Raw genomic sequence first — 14,865 nt, 5'->3', positions numbered from 1 at the left:
ACTATGGAGAACAGCATGGAGGTAACTTAAAAAACTACAAATAGAACTACCATATGACCCAGCAATTCCACTACTGGGCATATACCCTGAGAAAACCGTAATTCAAAAAGAGACATGTACCACAATGTTCATTGCAGCAGTATTTACAATAGCCAGGATGTGGAAGCAACCTAAATGTCCATCGACAGATGAATGGATAAAGAAGATGTGGCACATATATACAATGGAATATTACTCAACCATAAAAAGAAATGAAATCGAGTTATTTGTAGTGAGGTGCATGGTCTTGGAGTCTGTCATACAGAGTGAAGTAAGTCAGAAAGAGAAAAACAAATACCGTATGCTAACACATATATATGGAATCTAAAAAAAAAATGGTTCTGATGAACCTAGGGGCAGGACAGGAATAAAGATGCAGACGTAGAGAAGGAACTTGAGGACACGGAGGGTGGGGGAAGGGGAAGCTGGGACGAAGTGAGAGAGTGGCATGGACATATATACACTACCAAATGTAAAAGAGATAGCTAGTGGGAAGCAGCCGCATAGCACAGGGAGATCAGCTCGGTGCTTTGCGACCACCTAGAGGGGTGGGATAGGGAGGGTGGGAGGGAGGCTCAAGAGGGAGGGGGTATGGGGATATATGTATACGTATAGCTGATTCACTTTGTTGTACAGCAGAAACTAACACAACATTGTAAAGCAATTATACTCCAACAAAGATAAAAAAAAAAATGTGATTCAAGTGATTGTTAAGGAATTCCAGCCAGTTAAACTGTTGTTGCCTATGAAGAGACCTAGTCAAGTTCTGCCCTCTTTATCTCTAAAAGTAAACTTCCAGGTACCACTAGCTCACTGACAGCGATCATCACGTGACATAATCAAACATTAACTTGGTGTACAGTTCGGTTCTTGCGCTGTGTAAGTGGGAGAGGGCAGACCTCCGGCAGGTGACAGTCTTGGTAGCAACGGCAGGGGCACCATGACAGCAGGGTCCCAGGGTCCACGTCCACTCATCCTGGGCCTCCTGCTGTGCGCGCTCGGCCCTGCCCTGACGCAGGGTGGGAAGCTGTTGGTGGTCCCCATAGACGGCAGCCACTGGCTGAGTTTGGTCGGGGCCATCCAGCAGCTGCAGCACAGGGGACATGACATAGTGGTCCTCGCATCCGATGCCTCCATGTACATTAAAGAAGGGGCATTTTACACCTTGAAGAGGTATCCTGTGCCATTCCGAAGGGAGGACTTGGAAGTGGCTTTTATAAACCTTGGGCGTAGTGTTTTTGAGAACGATCCTTTTCTGCAGCGTGTGGTCAAAATATACAAGAAAATCAAAGATGACTCGGCTCTACTTTTTTCCGCCTGCTCCCATTTACTGCACAACAAGGAGCTGATGTCCTCCCTGGCAGAAGGCAGCTTTGATGCTGTACTGACAGACCCTTTCCTTCCCTGTGGCCCCATCGTGGCCCAGTACCTGGCTGTGCCTGCCGTGTACTTTTTGAATGGAATGCCTTGCAGCCTGGACTTTCAGGGTACCCAGTGCCCCAACCCACCATCCTATGTGCCCAGGCCTCTGTCCTTTAACTCAGATCGCATGACCTTCCTGCAGCGGGTGAAGAACATTCTCATTGCCTTGTCAGAGAACTTTCTGTGCAGCATGGTTTACTCCCCGTACGCGCCACTTGCCTCGGAAGTGCTTCAGAAAGACGTGACTCTCCAGGACCTTATGAGCTATGCATCTATCTGGCTCCTCAGAAGTGACTTTGTAAATAATTACCCAAGGCCCATCATGCCCAATACAGTTTTTATTGGTGGGATCAACTGTGCTAGCAAAAAGCCACTATCTCAGGTGTGTATTTGAGTGGGAACTTTAGATGCCTGTAGTCTAGCAAGTGCTTTGGGTCGATGAGCTTGCCACAGGTGCTGAATGAGCATGCTGAGATAGTCTCAAATGTCCTCTCTCGTTGATTTCTATCTCACCAGTCTCCTAGGTCTGAGATGTAATTTATAGTTGTCTTTGGCATCATCTTCTGGGTTATTTCTTTTATCAGATACTTCAGGAAAGTGTATTTTGGCCACTTTATTCTGTGTGCCCCAGCAGATAATAATCAATTAGATGCAACACCGGTTAAATGCCATAAACACAGCATGCTGGGCTCAGGGTTCCTTGCAGAGAACAAAATTGTGCTGCATGCACTTTGCCCGTGACTGGGTCAGGCTCACAAGAGTCAAGATTGCTGAAATAATTTTTTGATATCTATAGATCCCAGCAGGGAAAATTGCCTTTATGTTTCTGACTAAAGGTCCATTTCTAGATAGGCTGAATCCTGCAGTTCCGTTTCCTCTACTAAGCAAATCACCAGATAGCCAGGTTCTGACAATAGGCAGAAAGTTCATGCATCTCTCTTAAATGCTTATATGTTAATTTTTTTCCCCTACACCATTGGAAGTATGCAGAAAAGTAGCATTCACATCCTCTTCCAAATCTCAACAGAGGAGATACAGAATAGCAGGAGAGGCTCCTTCAAAAAGGGGTTTGGGAAGGATTCTTCAAGAAGATGACATTTCAGTGGGGGTGCATTCATTTATTTTTCAAGTATTGGTTGAGGATCTGCTGGTAGCCCAGGCACGTTCCAGGTGCTGAGTCTGGCTCCTACTAAGGGGCTCTCATCACCCTTGGAGAGCGATGAATCTTATTTCCAGTGTGCCCCTGACATGATTCATATTTTAAATGATCATGTAATTGTCACAGCCAGGAGAAACTCTGGGCGGTGGGAAGAAAACCAGGAGAAATCAAGTGTCAGGTGGATGCCTTCACCTCACTGCTGTAAGACAGAGTCTCCAGAATGGGGCTCTGATTCTGGCTCTGTGACGTGGAGAGAGATCTGATAATCCCTCAAAGGTCCTATGGCAATAAGATTCTGAGAAATGGCCCGTTGGACACATTTGTGTCTTGATGGGGTGGTCTGGTGAAGAAAGAAGGAGGTGGTGTTGATTTTCTGAAAGCAAGATGAGAAAACCTAAGAGTATAGAAAGCCATTAATGATTCTCTTTCAGACAGAGGAAAAGGAAGGAGTGAAATATCATCAAACCAATGGGCGTATTCAGGTCAAAGGAAAGAAAGCTAGCCAGCACATCCAAGTGAGATTTTCATTTCATTGCTTTGCGTTAAGTTTGCCATTGATTTTTGGCAAACAGTCTTTATTTATTTAAATGATTTCCATCTTTATTTTGGATGTTTAATGGGAGAGGCTGCAGAACTTTATCAACTACCTTTCTTGATATCATATTTTTATATCATTTATTGATATATTTTTTCACCTGTAAATTTGTCTAAGTGGTGAATTGTATTGAGTATGTGTTGGTTGCTGCCTTGTTTGGTGCAAATAAGCTTAGGTGTGAGAATGTCTCTGTAAGTTGTACCAAATAGTAGCTCTCCTTGTCCTATTTTAAATGCTTTTAATTTGAAATTCCACTTTTTTGGATATTAATATCACCATTCCTGCATTATTTTTGTTTACACTTCTCTAGTGCCTCTTTACTACTCCATATCTTCAACCGTCTTTCTCTTTAAACAAGGTGGAGCCGATATTCTTAACCTAGTCAGGCAGGCAGATTCCTTTAATAGTTGAATTTTGCCTGTTTGTACTTAACAATTGATAGATTTGATTATAATTCTTCCAGTTTATTTTTAGTTTGCTTTTTCATCTCCCCGTTTCTTGATTTTTGCTGGTTTGTCACGTTGCTGTTATCTTTTTTTCTTTTTATTAATTAAAGAATGTTACTCTGCACTTCCCTCCCTCTAGTGGGGACCATCCTACTCCCAATGCTATTGGTAAATGTCCAGAACTTTTCAGGAATAAAGATAAAATCTTTATTTGGTAATGAGAGTCCATAGAGAAAGCACAGCCTGGTGCTGGGCATACCTTTGGGATGTCTGAAAGAATAAAGATGGTAGAACAGTGTCAAGAGCAAAGGCATGAAACTCAAGAATTCCAAGATGTCAGTCCCCTCTCAGGGTGAGAGACCATCTTTGTAGACATGTAGAGATACAGAGACGATATCCATACATCCACATTAGTTGTGAGGAAAATAGCCAAACAGAAGATGGGTGAGAACATACTTGAAGATGACGAGGAAAAGAAAGAGTGCTGACCAGGGAAGCCTGCAATGTTTGTAAGTGGCTCTGAGTGTATAGTGATAAAGTGACATGTTTCCAACATACTAAGGGTTTCACGAGGCTTCTTGCAAAACAAAAGGCATTTGGGAAGGAAAAATCTAATAAAAGCCTGGAACTAAAAATACTAAACTTGCAGCAAAAGTCAGGGTTTTTATATTAAAAGCCTCCTTGGAGTAGGCAAGTATTTTCGCTTCGGGGAGCCTTATTTTTCTGGAATGGGATAAGAGGTGGGGGGGTCGAGGTTTATTTCAGTCAACACATGGCTTTGCTCTTTGGCCATTCCAGAGACTGTGAAATCGGGGCAAGGTTTAGGGGAAGTTTTGCCAAGTAGGGGGTAGACCTCACCATTATTGAATCCCGTACTGGCCCAGAATTGACACTGGCCATGTGCCCTTCTGTGATCTGTAACTGGACTTTCATGGCATTTAAACTCCAGCCAAGTGATATTACCTAACTTTGGGTGTTTATGGCCCTGTGCGTTCCCTTTGTGTTAAATCACATCCTGCGGTGGCTGAGTGGCTGTGGAAGGGTATGGAAGGAGGGGACATTGGCCCTTTCTAGACAAGGTTAAAGTAAGAGTTGGTTTCATGAAGGAGAGGAGGTCCTAGGAAATTTAGGGAATTCAGCGTGGTCGGTGGGGAGGATGATACCAGCTCCTTGACCTTTCAGATGAGCCCGATGGGAAAGGCTAAGACACAGCTGCCAGGAGCCATGGGCCTAGAACAGGGCCTGAGGCTGGTGGGGGCGGACTAGACAGTGGGATGGCCTGGCAGTAGGGCTGGTCAGTGGCTTTACCGGCATGCTTGGAATCAAGCTTGGCAGCCATCTCTGAAAATCACGTGTGCTGAGCCCCGTACGAAGTCTCCTAGCTCACATCCAGGGTAGCCAGCATCGTGGTTTGTCCAGGACTGTTCTGGTTTTAACACTGAAAGTCCCAGGAAACCCCGCAGTTCTGGGCAAAGCCAACCACATCACACAGTCTCACTAATGCCCTTGGCACTCTTTGGAGACGTATAAAACCATCTGGAGACTCTCAGAGAGTTAATTAGATCATTAATAACCGACAGTTGGGGGAAAATTGCCCTACTTATGCCTTGCTCTATTTCCTTTAAGTGGATTCCCACTGTGTATGTGTGTGCCCCTGCATGTGTGCGCATGCAGGTGTGTGTGCATGTATCTCCTGAAGCCTGGAGCACTCTGGCGTTGGCTCTGAAGTTTGGGAACAGATCAGGCTGAGCTAAGATTATTGTGGAGGGCTGAATCTAGGAGCTTCCTTCCTCTCTTCCTGAAACACACCCACCACTCATCTCCAGGTTCTTGTTTCAACACTGTGGCTAATGTTGCTGTTCTTCTGATTGAATCATTTTGTTGCATCCTTTCAGAGCTTTTGTTTGACATCCATCTCTAAGTCTATTCCTTATTACTTTAGGGAAGGGCCTTTGCCAGGTCGTAAACTAGAATCTGTATTTACTAGTTGGGATCCCTGCCACCTCTGATTCTCACCCCATACACACAGACATTTTCTAAAATCCTGCTTTATTCAAGGGAACCACAGATTGCTCGTGTTCTAGTGGTTGTAAGATTCATTGTTAACTGGAAAATCAATCACGGTGTACAGTTCAAATACACCAAAACTCACTTGATTAACAAATTACTCCTTGGGAATTCCCTGGTTGTCCAGTGGTTAGGACTCTGTACTTTCACTGCCGAGGGCCCAGGTTCAATCCCTGGTTGGGGAACTAAGTTTCCACAAGCCGCACAGTGCGGCCAAAGAGAAAAACATTATTCCTTGATTTAAAAAAGTCGACTTAATGGCAATAGGACACCGTTGGCAAAGGGAGGACTTTGAATCAATTCAGCCCCCAGTTTTTGGTTTTTTAAAAAATTGCTAGCACCTTTAATTATTATTAATTAATTAATTTATGTTTTTGGCTGTGTTGGGTCTTCGTTTCTGTGCGAGGACTTCCTCTAGTTGCGGCAAGCGGGGGCCACTCTTCATTGCGGTGCGCAGGCCTCTCACTATCGCGGCCTCTCTTGTTGCGGAGCACAGGCTCCAGACGCGCAGGCTCAGTAATTGTGGCTCACGGGCCCAGTTGCTCCGCGGCATGTGGAATCTTCCCAGACCAGGGCTCGAACCCGTGTCCCCTGCATTGGCAGGCAGATTCTCAACCACTGCGCCACCAGGGAAGCCCAGCCCCCAGTTTTTGAATGATGCTGTCTCACATGCAGAGGACAACAAGCTGGTGTAATCTGCAGAGGGGTTCGCATGTAGCTCTCTCTCTGTTCTTCATTCCTTATTCCTTGTGTCATCTGGCCCAGAAGTTTCTTCAGAAAGTCCCATTGCCTCATCTTGAGCTTTGTCCTTAAATAGCCAAGGTCGTAATGCCTGCTAATGATCCTTGTTGGATGCCTCCTGAGACAATGGAGCAGCCTTACATTTGCAGCCTTCCTTGGATGACAATGATGGACATAGTGATACAAGGAATCAGCTTCTGGAACAGGACATGAGCACTCTGTGAGGGTCATATGCTGGGTGCGTGAAGATTCTGCCTGTTTCTCCTTCCCACCAGTGGCTTTGGTAGTCAGAGTTTACTCACATGCCCTTGACCTTCTCTGAACTCCACAGAAGGGGCTCAGATCGCTGGGACACACTTGGCAAGAGTTTCTGTCCCCTATTTTGTATTTTTCATACCTAGTTTACTTTTTACAGTACATTAAGGAACCAGCAAAGAAAGATTCAAATAAACTTCTGTATACTCTTCTTGCTAAAGCAGGCAAGTTGACTTAAACTCTTTAGGAACTCCTCTCCAGGAAAGGTGGAAAAATGCATGGTTGACTGGTTGAATTTCACCACTGAGTTGACATGAATATGATCTTTAATCATCCAAGTGTGTTTGGCTGCCATGTGGGAAACTGTCATAGGCTGCAGGGAAGCTGTGAAAGGATGTTTTTGCTATTTGAGGCTTTTTCCTTAATCCTGAGTCTAATCCTTAATGCTGTCTGTAGCTTTCTGCTTTGACTCCATTCATTCTTTCAGTATAAAAGAATATTCTAGAAACCTTGAAAAGTAATACAGGTCTTTACTGTAGATTTTCTTAGGCAATACAGGAGCTTTAATGTCCATAGAAAGCTTTCTGAAATCCTCTTTGGACAGGGTTCCTCTCCTCCAATGTTTCCTTCCACAGAATCTGCTGACAGGTTCTCTCCTCTCTCCAGGATGCTCCTTCCCCTCTCCTCCCTCCTCCCTGTCGTCTTCAACTCTCTCCTTCAGCCCCGCCCACCCCTAAAGGCCTGCTTTCCTCCCAGACTTTCCCAGCTGCCTGAAGCCCTGGGGAAGTGGATCCGGTCTTACCTCTGATCACTTCTCTTTTGGAAACTTGGCACATTACCTGGATTCTGTATCTCAGAGAAGAACCCAAGTGATAACTCTGTAAGCAGGAAGCCTTCCTCCTGTGGGATGGAAGGCAGTTAGGGAGGGAGGGATGCTCTAACACACACTAATGCTTTGTGTCTCTATCTCACACACACACACACACACACACACACACTCCTTTAATCACATTCTTAAGAGGAAGATAACTGATTCATAGCTGAATGTATGCTGTCGCCAAAGAATATGAGAAAAAAATTTAACTGGAAATTTCTCTTCTGGTCCTAGGAATTTGAAGCCTATGTAAATGCTTCTGGAGAACATGGAATTGTGGTCTTCTCCTTGGGCTCAATGGTCTCAGAGATTCCGGAGCAGAAAGCTACAGAAATTGCTGATGCTTTGGGCAAAATACCTCAGACAGTAAGAAGATTCTACACGATTTCTTTTTATCTGTCTTCACAAGAGTTCTAACCCCAGGCTTTCAGTACCTAAATTAATTCTATGAGTTGGGCTTTAGGCTTGGGTTTCCCTGCCACTTCCCAATTATTAATCCAAAGTTGTTCTTTTTTTGCAATTTCACTCTCAACTACTCTGTTAAAACATGATCCACTTCACGAGGAGGTCTCTTTCTCTCTAAGTGACTCAAAAGTATATTAGAATTTATTTTTAAAAATAAAATGGGCAGGATAGTGTTTCTTCATATTGCATAAGAATATTTCTCCAAAAAGCTGTTGCTTAGAACCCTGGATTTGTTTCTTATATTTCTGCTTTAATAGTTCTATGCCCACTCATTTTGTTAAGTAAACTTTCCCTTGAAGTGCAGAGAAGTGCAAAATCGTAAATGTACAGCTTGATGAATGTTCACAAGTTCACAAAGTGAACACACCCGTGGAATCAAGCCTCTGGAACAAGACACAGAATGTTACCCATCCCCAGAAGCCTTCTTACTCACTATACCTCCCACCCTTGCCAAGGTTATATTCATTCGGAGACTCCACTTTCTAGCTACTATAGCAGATGTCTTGCTTTGTTTTAAAAATCATATTATGTTCCTAAACTTTGTTTTATTTGTTTTTTGTTTTTTTGTGTTTTTGCTTCTGCAAGGTCCTGTGGCGGTACACTGGGACTCCACCACCGAATCTTGCGAAGAATACAAAACTTGTCAAGTGGCTGCCCCAAAATGATCTGCTTGGTACGTGGGGGAGGATTTGATGTGTAGATCAAACCAAGGTTAAATTAAGAAAGTGGCTCAGGCAGGGCTATTCTAAAGAATTGTTTAGCTGGAAAATATTATGGCCAATGTATCTCACGTTGCTTTTCACCCGGTAGGACATCTCAACCCACATTTTCTTCTGCACGTTTCTGCAAGGGCCATGTGTGGATGGCACTGGGTCCTGAGAGTGCTTTCAGAACCTAGACGATGTCAGATTGTGAAACTCAGTGGCTTGACTGCTGGCATCCCTCCCTGTTTTGCTTCTCAGGTCACCCAAAGACTCGGGCCTTTATCACACATTCCGGCTCCCATGGTGTTTATGAAGGAATATGTAATGGTGTTCCCATGGTGATGATGCCCTTGTTTGGTGATCAGATGGACAATGCGAAGCGCATGGAGACCCGGGGAGCCGGAGTAACCTTGAACATCCTGGAAATGAGTTCAGAAGATTTAGAAAATGCCCTGAAAACTGTCATCAGTGACAAAAGGTAAGAGAGAAGCTACCAAGGAATACTACTTATATTTTGCCCATCGCTTCACAATAAATATTCAGATGCGAAAACAAATACATCAAGACCTAATTTATAAGTAAGATGATTTGGGGTTATTATTATTCCTTTTAGAAAAAGATGCTTTAATTCCTATGGAATTTATCACAGAAGTGATTTTTTTTTTTTTTTTTAACTTTTTGGGTTTACTTATTTTATTATTTATGGCTGTGTTGGGTCTTCGTTTCTGTGCGAGGGCCCTCCCCAGTTGCGGCAAGTAGGGGCCACTCCTCATCGCGGCGCGCGGGCCTCTCACCATCGCGGCCTCTCCCGTTGCGGAGCACAGGCTCCAGACGCGCAGGCTCAGCAATTGTGGCTCACGGGCCCAGCCGCTCCGCGGCATGTGGGATCCTCCCAGACCAGGGCTCGAACCTACATCCCCCGCACTGGCAGGCAGACTCCCAACCACTGCGCCACCAGGGAAGCCCACACAGAAGTGATTTTAAATATTATTTCCCTTGGTATATTTAAAACTCCAATTAAAAAAAAAAACAATGTCAATATAATAGATGTCTGATCTATAAGTTCCTGCAAAGAGAGAAGTATTCCATTACAAGAAACATAGTGTCTGTAAGATAAAAACAAACCAGGTGCTTAAAGGTAAGGCTTTTCCGAGCACTGAAACCTGTGAGAAATTTTGTCCATGGGGTTTATTAATATGTGTGTGTGTGTGTGTGTGTGTGTGTGTGTGTGTGTGTGTGTCATGTGATATGACAAAGGCTTATAATAAAAGCAAAGTCAAGTTTGTTCAAATGTGGCTATGAAAACAATTCAAAAGGCAAAAAGCCACCAGATCAAATTATCTCTGCGTGAACTTGATTGTATTGCTACAAGTGATAGGCGGATCAAAACCTTATGAGAAGAAGTGATTGCCAGGAGTGGGCTTCATCCAATAATCAATTACGTATGTGCGTGTGCACATGCATGTGTGTGTGTATCTACGACAATGTCAGGAGCCTTCACCCATACTTGCTTCATTTTGAAGGAGGACAGATGTGAAAAGACTGGAGTGCGTTCAGATGGGAGGACACACTACACAGGGGGACACTGAGCCTGGACCAGGAAAATGTGCTAGAAATGATGGTGCTCCCATGTGTGTGATGCCTGTGAATGAAAAGAATTGTCTACACAACCCCAGGGTGAAGTGCCCACAGTGTCAGTAACAACCTTCCCAGAGCAGTTGGTGTGGTTCTTATCCAACATTCCAATTGGCTTCCGGCAGCCCAGCATGTCAGCATCGGGTGGCGCTGCTCACACGTCACTACAATTAAAGCCCGATTTCTTTCCATATGCTGGAAACTCATTCTTGAGGTTCATATTAGTGATGTAATTTTGACCTTTCGTTCAGTGGTATGGACAACTACTTGTAACCTAAAAATGACTTGGTAGAAGTTCTCTGGTACATTATCATTAAAAAAAACACAAACAAAACACTAACCAGTCAGCTTAAGTTACTAACTAACTTCATCTATTCATTTCTGAGCCATCTCCGATTGTGAATCTCCATGTTCCCAGCACTCTAAGCTGGGACCAGACCTACATAAAATAAAAAGAAGTGGAAAAATTTCCAACATCAGATTATACAACCAGGCCATATCAGGTGCTCAATAAATATTGAATGAATGAATGAACGTCCAAGAAAATCTATTTTATAAGAGAAGATTTATATACAAGGAAGATGTTTAACAGGATTTATGGCCAAATATTAATAGTACATTATAATAATGTATCCAAATAAAATGATGGACATATTCAAGGACAGCAATGATCATAACCGCTCCTGAATAAGCATCTCGCTTTTCTCTTTCTTCTCTCTTTTCTTTCCCTTGCCTTCTTCTTCTCCTTACCCTCCTCCTCCTTCTCATCCTCCTCCTTCTCTTTCCTCTTTAAGTGCATCCATACTAAGGGTTGAAGTATCTAACCCATTTTGGATTTGGATATTCTGACTCAGCTATCGACACAGTCCAAAATAAACAGGAATCCATTTTTCTTTAACAGGCTGCAAAGACACTGCCTCATGCAAAATTTAGCACTTGGAGGTTTGATGTTTAAACAGTTGAATTGAAAGTATAGCACTGTCTTGGAGATGGCACTTAAAAATGGTTTTTACTTTGGCTAGAAGAGATTGTTTACAATTTCATTGAATGGGAAATCATTAATAATTTCTGAGATTACCTTTTCCTTTATTTCTTTATCTTGTTACGAAAAAAGTATGATCAATTGCCTACAAAGATATCACTAAAAAGAAAAGAAGAAAAGTAGGAAGCAAGTTTCAAATACTTTAAAATTATAATTTTGGCTTCCAGTTTTCTTTCATTCTTTCTCCCTTCCTTCCTTCCTCCCTCCCTCCCTCCCTTTCTTTCTTTCTTTCTTTCTAGAATATTTAGTGTGTGTTTGCTTTTCTGGTTACAATAGAAACTCTGCCAAGTTTGGAAAATCAGGTAGCATTCCTAACTGGAAGCAAGCATAGAGAGAGGATGGTTCACTACTGTTGGTGTTCCAGGCATTCACATAACTGTCTTTGTGTGTTCAGCTATAAGGAAAACATCATGCACCTCTCTCGCCTTCACAAGGACCGCCCCATGGAGCCTCTAGACCTGGCTGTATTCTGGGTGGAGTTTGTGATGAGGCACAAGGGGGCGCCACACCTGCGCCCTGCGGCCCATGACCTCACCTGGTACCAGTACTACTCTTTGGATGTGATCGGCTTCCTCCTGGCGGTCGTACTGACAGTCATCTTCATCACCTTTAAGGGCTGTGCCTTTGCCTTCCGGAAATGCTTCGGGAAAAAAGAGCGAGTGAAGAAATCTCATAAATCCAAGGCACACTGAGAACTGGGTTGGAAACTTGCAAACAGAGTCAGGTTAAATTCATGTTATGCTTATTCAAGAAATACTTTGCCAGAAAATAACACCCCAGAGTGTGTTTTAAAAAATAAAAATGATCTAAGCTTTAGTCACACATATAGGTAGAGATATTTAAATATCTTTTCTGCTCCCTCCGGGATCTTTAATCTGGACTACACTTGTCATCTTTCAAATGACTTGCAAAGAGGGTTGGATAGGTCCCTCCTTCAATCTGCAGTACTTCACCTACGCAGAAATGGGACCTGTTTGGGAGCCACTGCTTCCCCCCGCTCCCCCCCCCCCCACCCCAGGATGAGTTGTAACCTCATCTTCTGGCATCTGTAGATGGATGTGATAGATTCCTTCACCAATAATGCCTGGTTCTAAATTATGCTCATGCTTCCCAGATGTCACTTTGTGCATCTAAGTAAGGAAACGTTTATTCCTTGTACTTGATATGATATGAATGAATGGTATAGATTTCTGACTTTGGGGGGGAAAGAATGATGTATAAAATTGATGGGTGATATGCCTGAGCAGACAATCATTGCTTGAGCCAAATGGATCTGAATTTGACAAAAGCCTAAATTATAGCGACTGGCAAGTATATTTTCTCTGATGTAATAACTAAAAACATATTAATAAATTCATATAAATTATATTTATTAGGTGGTCTCTTCATGGGTGTTGCATTTATTTATTGTTAAACTACATGTTCTAACTACAAAAGTAGTGCATGATTCTGACAGAAAATTTGAAAAATATAGAGGTGTACACATACACACACGAGGAAATTAAAATCACCATTAACCACATTCCCTGCAAATAACCACAGTTAGTAAATATTTTGGCAAATGTATATAGTTATAAAATATTGCAAAGATACCAAATATATCTAGTGTTTTCTAACATTCTTCCTTCACTTCATCCTATTGTGAATGTTCTCTCCAGGTCTTTGTATAATATTTAATGTGTTTTAAGTGGCCAAGGAATATTCTATTGCATGAATATACCAGGATTTATTTAACCACTACTTCCTGGTGTATTCACTTTTATTTTCTTTTAGAAAAAAGACTTCACCGAATATCCTAGTAGCTAAGTCTTTGTACATATTCATGACTATTTCCATGGGAAAGTGCCTTACAACAAATCAATGGTTGTCTGTTTCGGTTCCTTTAAGGTGAGGATCCACAGGCAAGGAGTTTATCTGGGAAGTGAAGGAAACCCTGAAGGGGAGTGGGGAGTAGGATGGGGAGTGATGACCATCAGGAAGGCAGCTCTCTGTGGGCAGTGGGAACTGAATCCTGCTGGTTGACACTGGGAGCCAGTGCAGAAAACATGCCAGACTTACCCAGACTGGAGGGGCAAGGCCCTTGGGGATCTGAGCACTTGCCCCTGTCGGTGATTGGCTGCTCCCAGGTGGTATTAATTTCCCTGCACTTCCAGTCGGCCACAAGAGCAGGCAAGGAGGGCTTTAAAACCCAGAGAGGTCCCACGGGAGAGAAATGCAGGTGTGGCGTTGGAGGTCCGGCCCTGTGCACTAGGCGATAAGAACACAGGGATCTGGGTGGGGCACTGGTGCACGGTTACCTTGGGCAAATGGTTTGAGATATTCCCGAACTTGCCAGAGGGGTTCAATCAGTGGTGAGGGAGCCAGGTTCTCAAACTCCCTTCAGTATAAAGTATTATCTTGAAAAAAGAAAGTATCAGTTTCATTGGCAAAAGTGGGATTTTGTTTTTAATTGCCTGTTATTATTATTAAAGGTTGAATTTTATTTTTCAAGCTCATGAGCCATTTGTATTTCTTTTTTGGAGAATATCCTTTGCCTGTTTTCCTGTGGGGTGTATTACCCTGATGATTTTTTAAAACATTTTTTTTCTTGTTTTCCTTCCCTTTATTTTTTTAATAAATTTATTTATTTAGGCTGCGTTGGGTCTTCGTTGCTGTGCGTGGGCTTTCTGTAGTTGCAGCGAGAGGGGGCTACTCTTTGCTGCGGTGCGCGGGCTTCTTATTGTGGAGGCTTCTCTTCTTGCGGAGCACGGGCTCTAGGCGCGCAGGCTTCAGTAGTTGTGGCTCGCGGGCTCTAGAGCGCAGGCTCAGTAGCTGTGGCGCCCGGGCTTAGTTGCCCCACGGCATGTGGGATCTTCCTGGATCAGGGCTCGAACCGTGTGCCCTGCATTGGCAGGCGGATTCTTAACCACAGAGCCACCAGGGAAGCCCCTGACGCTTTGTTGAGGGCTTACTAAATCACTGAAAATACCCTCCTGTCACGTGCATGTTTTTCTTCCACTTGTTCTTTAATTTTGTCCACACCTTTGTTTGTTGGTTTGTTTTTTGCTTTGTGTTACATGTAGAACTTTCAAATGTGTGGGCTTCAAATTGGAGCTGGGCTCATGGCTAGCTAGGATTTCTCCTGACCCCAGCCCAATTTATTCCTTCGCTAGGTGGCTTTTGGAACACAAGCCGTTCACACCAGTTCCATCCCACACCTCTGAGCCCCATGCTGTTTCGTGGACTATGTCCCCCCTCCTTCAAGGTCCTTCCCGGTCCACCCAGGGACCACCTCCCGGCCTCACTGCCCACGGCTCCCTGCTACTCCACCCCTCAACCCCCAACCCCCAACCCCCAGGGACCCCGAGCTGCTCTGACCTCCCCCAGTTCATGCTCCTGTGCACCTTTGTGTTCCTAGTTTTTAGACCCTCTTGTTTACAAG

The 14,865-nt window shown here is 43.7% G+C and overlaps 1 protein-coding gene across 2 annotated transcripts in view; it reads left to right on the top strand.

Annotated features, from left to right (window-relative positions):
* The window catches only part of LOC309630382 (UDP-glucuronosyltransferase 1A1-like), a 38,864-nt gene extending 26,052 nt beyond the window's left edge, over window positions 1–12,812 (top strand). The window contains exons 1-5 of one of the 2 annotated variants that reach the window (XM_082395576.1): window positions 914–1,843; window positions 7,833–7,964; window positions 8,649–8,736; window positions 9,026–9,245; window positions 11,839–12,812. In XM_082395576.1, the coding sequence (XP_082251702.1) occupies window positions 980–1,843; window positions 7,833–7,964; window positions 8,649–8,736; window positions 9,026–9,245; window positions 11,839–12,136 (1,602 nt within the window). In that variant the 5' untranslated portion in view covers window positions 914–979 and the 3' untranslated portion in view covers window positions 12,137–12,812. Of the gene's footprint in view, window positions 1–913; window positions 1,844–7,832; window positions 7,965–8,648; window positions 8,737–9,025; window positions 9,246–11,838 lie in introns of those variants that run through there. The other variant, XM_082395577.1, reaches the window with a different exon arrangement.
* Window positions 12,813–14,865: the final 2,053 nt, after the last annotated feature.

Source organism: Balaenoptera borealis (genome assembly GCF_965194805.1).
Source record: "Balaenoptera borealis genome assembly, chromosome: 6".
Taxonomy (NCBI): Eukaryota; Metazoa; Chordata; class Mammalia; order Artiodactyla; family Balaenopteridae; genus Balaenoptera; species Balaenoptera borealis.
Note: the sequence above shows the minus strand (reverse complement) of the source record. Positions and strands in the feature narration are given on the sequence as shown.